Source organism: Tupaia chinensis, unplaced genomic scaffold (genome assembly GCF_000334495.1).
Source record: "Tupaia chinensis unplaced genomic scaffold, TupChi_1.0 Scaffold000047_1, whole genome shotgun sequence".
Classification (NCBI taxonomy): domain Eukaryota; kingdom Metazoa; phylum Chordata; class Mammalia; order Scandentia; family Tupaiidae; genus Tupaia; species Tupaia belangeri.
The window spans coordinates 8713372-8723643 of record NW_006159505.1 but is presented as its reverse complement, the minus strand read 5'-3'; the positions used below and the strand labels follow the sequence as shown (position 1 = coordinate 8723643).

General features: G+C 46.6%; 1 protein-coding gene across 1 annotated transcript in view; it reads right to left on the bottom strand.

Annotated features, from left to right (window-relative positions):
• Positions 1 to 10272, bottom strand: part of LOC102495642 (SH3 and multiple ankyrin repeat domains protein 2) — a gene marked incomplete at its 3' end in the record, with an annotated part of 501991 nt that overhangs the window by 38123 nt on the left and 453596 nt on the right. The window contains 1 exon segment of the mRNA XM_006141097.3: positions 2715 to 2790. Coding sequence (XP_006141159.2) covers positions 2715 to 2790 — 76 coding nt within the window.

Below are 10272 nucleotides of genomic sequence, written 5' to 3'. Positions count from 1 at the left end.
TGCAGTACTTACACATACAGTAACTTGGCTGAACCTTGAAGACATTACGCTAAAGGAAAGATGCCAGGCACACACGCCCAGAACAGGCACGTCCCTGCAGACAGAAGGCAGACTGGTGGTTGCTAGGGGCTGCAGGGGAGGGAAATGGAGAGCGGCTGCTAATGGGTATGGGGTTTCCTTTTGGGGAACCAGAGAGGTGGTGTTACACAATATTGGCAGGAGCTGAAGGCCAATGCACTGTTCACTTTAAAATGGCAGATTTTGTGATAATGAATTTTATTTGATAAAAACAAACCAAGCCAGGTCTGCTCCCTCAGCAGGTGGATGACAGTTAAGGGAACAGGTCTGAGCTGCTCAGTATAGACCCCCTCAAGGTCAGGGCAGAACCCAGGGCAGGGTGTTGGGACCCTTCCTGTGGTCTATGGTCTGAACGTGTCCCTCAAATGTACGGAAACTTAACTGCCACTGTAAGGGTGGAAGTGCGATGAGATTGGTACTAAGAGGTGGGGTGATTAGGATTAGATAAAGTCATTAAGATGGTCCAGTGTGTATGTGACACAGGGGCACCATTAACCACCAGGACCGTCGTGGTGCCCATGACTGAATTCTGGTGGGTTTGTAGCGTCTGGTCGTTCTCCTTCTTTATAAGAAGGCACACAGACAGGCTGGCACTGCTCATCTGGTGACGCTTGTGCCATTTCAGGGCTCTGCAGAGGGTCTTCACCAACAAGAAGACCCTGACCAGATTTAGCTCCTCAACCCTGGATCTCCCAAACTGCGAACTAAACAAACCTCTGCTCTCTACAAAGTACCCACTGGTGGCATTCAATTGTAGCAACCGAAGAATGGACTGAACCCCCTCTGCAGCCCGGCCCTCCTGCACAGGCAACCCATTGTTGGGCCTCTCAGAAACGGCCCCATGGATCTGTCCAGCAGGGCCGGACCCAGGAGTCTCATGTCCTGATGGGCACACTGCCTGTGTGTCCCTTCCTTTCCTGCATCACACCTTAACTCAACGTCCATGAAGAACCCTCTGTCTTAGGGGAGTACAGACTCCCCACACAGAGGGGCATTTCTCCACCTCATCCTCTAGCCCACAGTATGGCATTAACGCTAGTGCAGGGTGACTGGTGGCTTAAAACAAAGGCACAGAGAAACTTGATGCTTGGGGATCCTTAGCATGGAGAAGTTTATGCAGCAGTAGGAAGAGTGGTCAAAAGAGCAGCTGCTGGTTTCCAGCTGCTACAAAACCATTGGCCAGAAATGGGCACTGCCTTTGAGCTGTAGGACCTGCCCTAGCCCCTGCTGCCCTGGAGTTAGAGGGAAGAGGGACATAGCAACCCGAGGACATCCCCGTAGTGTGTGCTATACCAACGTGGCTTCTGCAGGAGAATCCAACCGCACGGCCCGTGCCAGCCACATCATCAAAGATGTGAAGCTCTTCGCCTCAAACCAAACAAACCCAAACCCACAAGCTTCAATGATCTGCTGCTGCTTGGTATTGTGCCATCAAGAGGAATGAATGAGACAGACACACAGCTCAGTGGTCAAGGGAGCCAGATCCTATATGATTGACCACGGTCCTAACTCTAGCCCTGGAAGCTTACAAAACACACGGGCTATGTATGCACACATACCGAAATCCTGACATGGAGGAGGGATTGCGGTGTGCCACTCCCCATTGAGGGTGCTTCCTCCTCTCTCCATCTCTGGCAATGTATGTGCCCTCTGACAATTAAAAAAAAAAATAGGAAGAAAGGGAAATGGGCCTTCCTGAACAGAAACTCCCACTAAGCAAAAGCAGTAGGAATAAATATGGGAAATATGACGAGGATACCCAGACCTAAGGCAGCCTAAACATTTCCCCTGGGGGATGCTCCCACCTTGAAGGAAAAAGAGCCTGCAGCTCTTGCAGCCAATTGCTGTCATCTGTAACATGCATACTGCTTTCTCCCCAAACAAAACGCGTTTTTATCTTCCTGGAGAGTCAGCCAGTCCTCTCTTTAGGAGCCCCCTCCCCCAAGACAGATGTCTTCCAGCTTGACCCAAGGAGCAGGTGGCACTGAGACCACCCCTTAGGCAGGTTCTCTGGGAAATGGCAGCTTCCATAATCCTAGCACAGTGGACACACAGGAAGAAATAAACCAAGGGGGTCCCTAACCCCACATGGGATGGCCCAACATGTATGACATATGTGCCCTCTGACAATTAAAAAAAAAATAGGAAGAAAGGGAAATGGGCCTTCCTGAACAGAAACTCCCACTAAGCAAAAGCAGTAGGAATAAATATGGGAAATATGACGAGGATACCCAGACCTAAGGCAGCCTAAACATTTCCCCTGGGGGATGCTCCCACCTTGAAGGAAAAAGAGCCTGCAGCTCTTGCAGCCAATTGCTGTCATCTGTAACATGCATACTGCTTTCTCCCCAAACAAAACGCGTTTTTATCTTCCTGGAGAGTCAGCCAGTCCTCTCTTTAGGAGCCCCCTCCCCCAAGACAGATGTCTTCCAGCTTGACCCAAGGAGCAGGTGGCACTGAGACCACCCCTTAGGCAGGTTCTCTGGGAAATGGCAGCTTCCATAATCCTAGCACAGTGGACACACAGGAAGAAATAAACCAAGGGGGTCCCTAACCCCACATGGGATGGCCCAACATGTATGACACACAGGCACCATTAACCTCAGGGTCCTGGTGGACACTGAAGAGGGTCTTACCTGGAAGCATCAAAGCTGTCATATGAGCCCACCGTGTAGTGCCTGAAGAGTTTCTTGCTGCGGTCTGCACGGGTTTCTGTAGACAGGGAAGAGAAACATAGGTTAGGGAATGCCCAATCCTCACACCTGATCCCATGTGAGGCTGGCTAGGCCTTTCATAGATCTGTCCACGAAACGTGAGATCCAGTCTTCTGAGAAAAGATCTGGGAGGAAGAGAGGACCTGGTTCTGGGGCCTGACTCTGCAAAATTTGGGGAAGGCATATGATCCAGTGCTGACCACAGGAGAGTTAGGAGTTCTGCTCTGAAATGAAGACGGAATTCAGCGGCGCTCAGCTATAGTAAAAACATGTCACAGAGGAGAAAGCACCAGGAAAGTTCCGGTGCAATAGTGACCACCCGCTCAGCACACGGAAGCCACTAGAACGGTTTCTGGAAAAGACACCATTGAGCCTTCTAAGCAAATCTGAGAACATGCAATGACTGCCTTTGGGGGAAAAGGAGCCTTTATTGTAATTTTCCTGATTAGAGTTGCTTTCTCCTTAAACACACACACACCAAAGAACATGACTAACCTTCCTAATTAAGTCCTCCATTTGCTTCCCTTACTCAGCAGATTTAGATGTAAATTTCATGGTAAATAATATAAGTGATGTAATTAGATTTAACAGATAGCTCAGGGCTTGGGGAGGGGGATACCCATAACAATACAAATACAAGAAATACAGAGGCTCACTATTTACTCTTTAGATATTGTCTTCCTCAATAGGATATTCTGTACAACCTCCTTCCTAAATCCTGTAAAAAAAAATTCAGAGAGACTATGCAATTAACTTCAGAAAACTGTTCTGAAATCAAATTCAAAGTCCTATAACCCTCTCTGTTGCTCTCTCCTCCATTCCATATTCAAAAGAAAATGTGATTTTTTTATTTGAACCCCAAAACACATTGGCAGAGGTGTTGGTCAAAGGGTAAAAAGTTTCAGTTTGGAAGAAAAGGCTTTAATATCTATTACACAGCTGGATTGCCATAGTGAATAAAAAAGATGTATTATACAGGAGCCAGGAGGTGGTGTGGTGGTTAAAGATGTGGACTCCCACAGGGCTGATCACGGTTCAAGTCTTGGACCTGGCAGCTTGAAAATCATGCTGGGCACGTGTGCGTGAGTACCCAAAATCCCAAGAAGAGAAAGGAGAAGGAATTGCAGTGTGACCATCACCCTTGGGGGGTTGGCTTATTGCTTTCTCCCTCTGTCTGTCTCTTTTCCTCTGGTGAGCTCATATACCCTATGGCAAAAACCTTAAAGAAAATTAAAGATGTATTACACATTTAAAATAATGAAGAGAGTAAGTTTTGGGCTGACCCTATAGTCTAGTGGTTAAAAGAGCTGACTCTCAAAGTGGCTAGCCAAGGTATGAATACCAGCCCCAGAGGCTTGACAGACAAGTCAGATATGCGTGATGTGTGTGTGTACGCATATCTGACCACGTCCTGACAGGATGGGGAAATGTGCTTTATTCCTCTATTTCTCTCCATCTCTTTCTGGTGAGTGTCCGTGCCCTCTGGCAATTAAAAAAAATGAATAAATTTTAAATGTCTCACCATAAAAATTGATAGGAATGTAAGGTGAGGAATATATTGATATCTTGATTTAGTCATACCACATCATGTATGTGTATATGTGTGTGTGTAAACATCACATTGTACTCCATAGATGTGTAGAGTTCTGATTTGCCATTCAAAAATACTATTAAATAAAAAAAATTTTTGAGAGATTTTTTTTTTTCTCTAGGGTGCATGTGCTTGCCAGAGAGAGAGAAAACAAGAAATCGCTTCCCAGCAGGGATGGCCACATTAAAATCTCTTCTTCTCCATTCTCCTCTCAGGATTTTGGGCACACATGCACATGTGCCTGGCCTGAGTTTCAACTTGCTAGGTCTGGGACTTCAACTGTGACATTGTGGGAGCCCAGTGATATAACCATTATGTCATCTGCTGGTTCCAATAATAAAAAAAATTAAAAAGTGGACACCAGTAAAGATATTGAAAGTCTTGGCTTCTTTTATGCCTAGAAAGAGCCTGTTGTCCATTCCATTTTCCAAATAGTGTGGTGTCGCCCTGGGGGGTAGGAAAGGAGACAGATATCCAGTCCAGAATTACATTTCCCAGCTTCCCTTGTACCCAGGCATGCCCATGTGACTGATTCTCATCAATGGGATGAGGACACAGCAAAGAGAAGGCTCCCTTCCAAGCCTAGGCTTCTTTAGAAGCCCAGACTTTCTCTTCCCTCCTAGCTTCTGCCTGCTAAGGGCTCAGGATTCCTAGAGAATGGCAGAGACAACAGCTAAAATCATGTTGCCTTGGGCCCAGCAGCTGGGATGGTGGTTAAAGCTCTAGACTCTTACATGGATGACCATGGTTCAAGTCCTGGACCTGGCAACTTGAAACTAATGCCAGGTATATGTGTGCATGCCCAAAATCCCCAAAGAAGAAGGGACTGTGGTGTGGCCATCCCTCTGGGGGGTGATTTCTTGCTTTCTCTCTCTCTGTCTCCAGCAAACGTGTGTACCCTATAGCAAAAACACCTATTTCTCAAACAAACAAAGCCCAAACAAAAAGATTCCTGGTTCTCTATAGTGGGCTATTATGTGAGCAAGAAATATATTTCTATTGCATTAGGCTGCACTCCCTGAGTTTCTTTGTTTCAGCAGCTAACCCTATCTTAACTGATGTGCTGGGCAAATGGGGTCCTCTGTGACTTGGCTACTACCTACTTCTCCATCCCTTCTGCTTGCCCCCACAAATACCCAAGGCCCTAAAATACAAAGCTTGTGATTGGTTCCCTATATAGGCACCCCATCATCACCATCGTCATCACTGACACTCACTGAGTGCTAAGTGTATACCAAGCACTTCCGCTGTGTCATCGTTTGACCATCTGAGCACCCAAGGAAGAGCCTTCACATGCTGCTCTGTAGGTCCTGTCCAGTCTAGCCAGGGGAAGCTACGCTGTGGTTCTATTTCATTTAATGTTACCCTTCAAAGCCCTGCTCAGAACTGTTATTTACTTAAAACTATTGTTATTTAAAAGAATAACCCCATTTAAGCTTAACTGAAAAGGACTCTACTGTTTTCACGTCTGCCAATGTACACGGCATCACTAATCAACCGCTGCTTACTCTGGTATTGAAACAACACAGCACAATGGTCTTCAACAAAATGCCCCAAACTGAAATGTTTATCTCTTCCACAAAGCAAAGGAAAAAACAATGCCTTTATACAAACAAAAGAAGCAATTTAAGTTTCAAGAAAAGTGCAGGATGACACAGTAAACAGATCGCCAAAAGTGAAGTTGCCAATAATACACACTTCTGTCACTTTGTCATACTGCATATAAAAAAGGGCACTGAGATATAAAATCATTGGACTGCAGACTTAAAATCATTAATGAGCCATCATCCTCTGCTCTGCATCTGTCTCTCTGCATCATCGCTGTCTTCATCCACATTGACATTATTGAGTCTTTCCTCTGCATCATGATCTGTGGTTTTCTAGGCATGTCAACAGAGATGGGATGACTGGACCCTTTTTGTGGATGGTGATGGTAAGGGCTGACAAGACAAAGTCACATGGTAAGGTCAGGATCAGCACCCTGGCTGCAAGACAGGCTCCAGAGCCATGCTCTTAACAAGACCATACTATCTGATCTCCAGGGGAGGGTGTGAATCCTTCTCCCTGCAATGCTCGAGGATGAGGACATGGCCTTATTTTTCTCTGTATTGTGCCCTCACTGTTTAACTTCTAGTAGGTATGCAATGCAAAGGCATGCCTACCTAACATAAAGTACCTATCATACAATTTGCAAATAAAAACAACTGCACGCCATCAGAGTGCATGGGGCCCTTGCCAGGCTTGGCTTCAGTCCACCAGGTTGCAGCCTCCCCGGTGTTTGTCATCTGGACCAAATGTGTCCAGATGTCTTATGTCCTTCCTCCTGGCATCCTGCAGCTTGCACATGTCCAATTCCAGTCATCCTTTATCAGGTCCACCTGCCAGCTAGGCCCTGTGCTCTGAGGGCAGAGTCACTAGATGGGGCCTCATGGGGTGGGGCCTTTGGCTCCTCCTGGTGGGGTTCAGGACAGTGAAAAGCATAGATGGTGAGGAAGGAGCTCAAGGATGCTGACCTTTCATGGGCTAGGCTGGGGGCCCCAGTGGGCAGATACCTGTATGGAGAGAGCACATGGCCAGGCAATGCCTGGTGAGGCAAGCCCTAGGAAAGCCACGTCAGGACCACACACATGCCAGGTCCCTGGAGGGATAAATGACACTTGCACTTTTAGAAGGGATAAACAGAGTAGCTCACAAAGCCAACTTAAGGACCACAGGGACTGGCTGTTAATTGTCATTAGAACTCTTACGTGTTCTGTTCCACAACTCCTGTGCGGCAGCTCTGGTTGTCTAGGGAACTGCTGGGCACTAACAGCTGACTGAGCAGGTCTGAAGTTTTAGTGTCTAGAAGCAGAAAGGTGAGTGTGAAGTGGAATGTTTGTGTGTGTGTGTGTGTGTGTTTACCAGAGGGAAAACATGTTTCAGGAGGGGGACCATTTCTAGGCTAGGTCAGTTAGGCAGTGGTTCCAAGACTGAGATTTCAGAGATCAAGACAATTTAAAAGAAAGGGATAAACATAAGGTTTACCATATTTGTAATGTGGTTCCGTAGGAATATTAAAAGCAGTAAATTTCCCTCTGCTTTCACAATTATTTTAAAAAAAGAGAACCTTCAGAGAGGATATTACTTCTGACTACTTTGTGAAAAATTCTCTCTGTGTAGGCATTTCCTGTCCTCTGATTCTGGACAGTCATAATTGTGTTCTGGGATATGGCCCCATGGGGCAGGGGAGGGGGCCCTGGGGCAAACAGTCAACATCATCATCATCATCACTACCACCACCATTATAATCATTACCATCACCACTACCATCATCACTATCATCCCCATCACCACCATCCCTACCATCACCATCAACATCATTGCCATCATTGTGATGATCATTATCATCATCACCACCACTATCCCTACCAGTATCATGATGACTATCATTGCCACCATCATTATGATCATCATCACCCACTGTATCATCACCATCATTATAACCATCATTGACATCATTGTGATGATCGTTATCATCATCATCACTACCACCACCATTATAATCATTACCATCACCACTACCATCATCACTATCATCCCCGCCACCATCCCTACCATCACCATCAACATTCTAACTTACTTCATTGCTATTGCCATCATCGTGATGATCATTATCATCATCATCACCACTATCCCTACCAGTATCACGATGACTATATTGCCACCATCATTATGATCATTGTCACCCACTGTATCATCACCATCATTATAACCATCATTACCATCATCATGATGATCGTTATCATCACCACTGTTCCTATCAGTATCATGACTATCATTGCCACCATCATTATGATCATCGTCACCCACTGTATCATCACCATCATTATAACCATCATTGTCATCATCATTACTATACCATCACCATCACTACCATCATTACCACTGTTAGCACCATCACCACCCATCATCCTAATCATTACTGTAGCAGACACATTTATGTACTTACTGCCTATTAAGCATGGGATGATCTGCTATTATTTCCTTACTTCATTAAAATTAAGTCTGTTATTATTTAAGTCCTCACACAATATCCCATGGTAAGTGGATTTTATGTCCCTGTTTTATAGAAGTAGCAGAGTGCAATGATAAGGGATTTGGGCTCTGAGGCCAGACTGGCTTGAATTCAGAGCCTAGCTCTGTCTCTGACTGGCTGTAAGTCCTCATATCCTCATCTGTAAAACGGGGCTAATAACAGTTCTGACAGAATCAACTGAGAAGTCGATGTCAAGTGCTATAACAGTACATAGCATATGCAAAGTGCCATAGTATCTTGGCTTCTGCTGCCATGGTTGTTGTACTTCAGATGAGGAACCTCCTCCCCACAAGGCGGTCTCTCAGGGTCACACAGTCCAAGTGGTAGTGTGGCTCTCTGACCCCACACTTTGTACCTCCACACCTTTCTTCCCCATCAGGTGCTCCTCAGGGAGGCTTCTGGGACTCAGTTGAGACCCCTGCGGAATGTCTTCTTCCTCGATCACTGGCCTCTATGAGACCAGTGGTCGTAGCCCCTTCCCCTTCATAAATAGCTAGGTAGTGCACATCACTGCCTGTAGCCCAGTGGGCCTCCCTTATCCTTTGGGGGATCAGTTCTATCCCAATGCCAGCCACATGGCTAGGTGAGAACACCCAGCTCCTCTCAATTCTAGCACCCAATCCTGGGCTCAAGTGTTGGCATGTGGCTGTGGTCCCTATGGCCACAGGGTGACTGGCTCAGGGATGGGCCTATGACTGCAGCTGGGACAGCAGGATCCTAGACCTGCTGCGGGGTTCCGTTTGTCAGGGTACTGAAGGGAGGTAGGCTACTTGAGAATGACATCCACACTCAGGACAGGCAGGAACCAGGGGGAGAAAAAGGGGGAGGACAGACAGAGACTCTGAGAGATGATCTACGCACTGCCCTGGTGATCCGGTTGGAACCCCGGGATTCAGTTGTGCCTGATTCTTCCCTTACACAGACTAAGTAAATGTCCATCTTGGCCTAAGATAAGTTAGCTTCCTGCGTTTACAATGGAAAGAGCCTGGGAGCACAGCACTGCATTTTATTTTTTGTGCCGCTGTGCCGCTGCACCTGATGACCAGGAGACAGCCACCTGAGGTGTGGTGCATAGGCTGACTTTGTGCCTGTGTCTCTTCCCTAAACCACTGCTTCTATTCACCACATGGAGATCCTGCCTATCTGCCTCTAGGAGGCTGAGCACCCCACCCTGTCCCAGGTGCAGCCTAGGCTAGTCCAGACATCAGCGGGACACTCCTAGACCAAATTAACAGTACCAAGTGACTCGTGGCTTGACAGATCCAGGTGGCCTTTTCCTGAGACCTTCAGTCTGGATGCCGGGGAAGATAATCTTTGGTTACTTTTGAGGATGAGACAGAAAGACGTGGATTGTGGACAAATAGTGGTCACTGTTCTGAACAGAGGGAGCAAAGCATCCCAAGACTGTAGCCAGCTCTTCCGTGGAAGGCAGAGCAAGAGCTGAGGTGGGGAGAAGCAGGCTGCAAAGGTCTTGGTGCCATGCATCCCTGGATCTTGGCTGTGATGGTCACCAGGGCTACCTGACAAATATTTCGGGTTTCATCCCCTTGACCATGTGGTGGGATTCAACTTCCTGGCTCTCCTGTATTTGGGTGAATCCTCAAAATTACTTTTGGCCAGTGAATTTTGAGCATTTAATTTCAAATGCAAGACCCTTCAGAACAGTAGGCTTGTTGTTTAGTTTTTCCTTCCTTCCTTCCTTCCTTCCTTCCTTCCTTCCTTCCTTCCTTCCTTCCTCCCTTTCTTTCTCTCTTTCTTCCTTTCTTTTTTTTTTTTTTTTTTTTTTTTTTTTCTCTTCGACACGGACACAACAC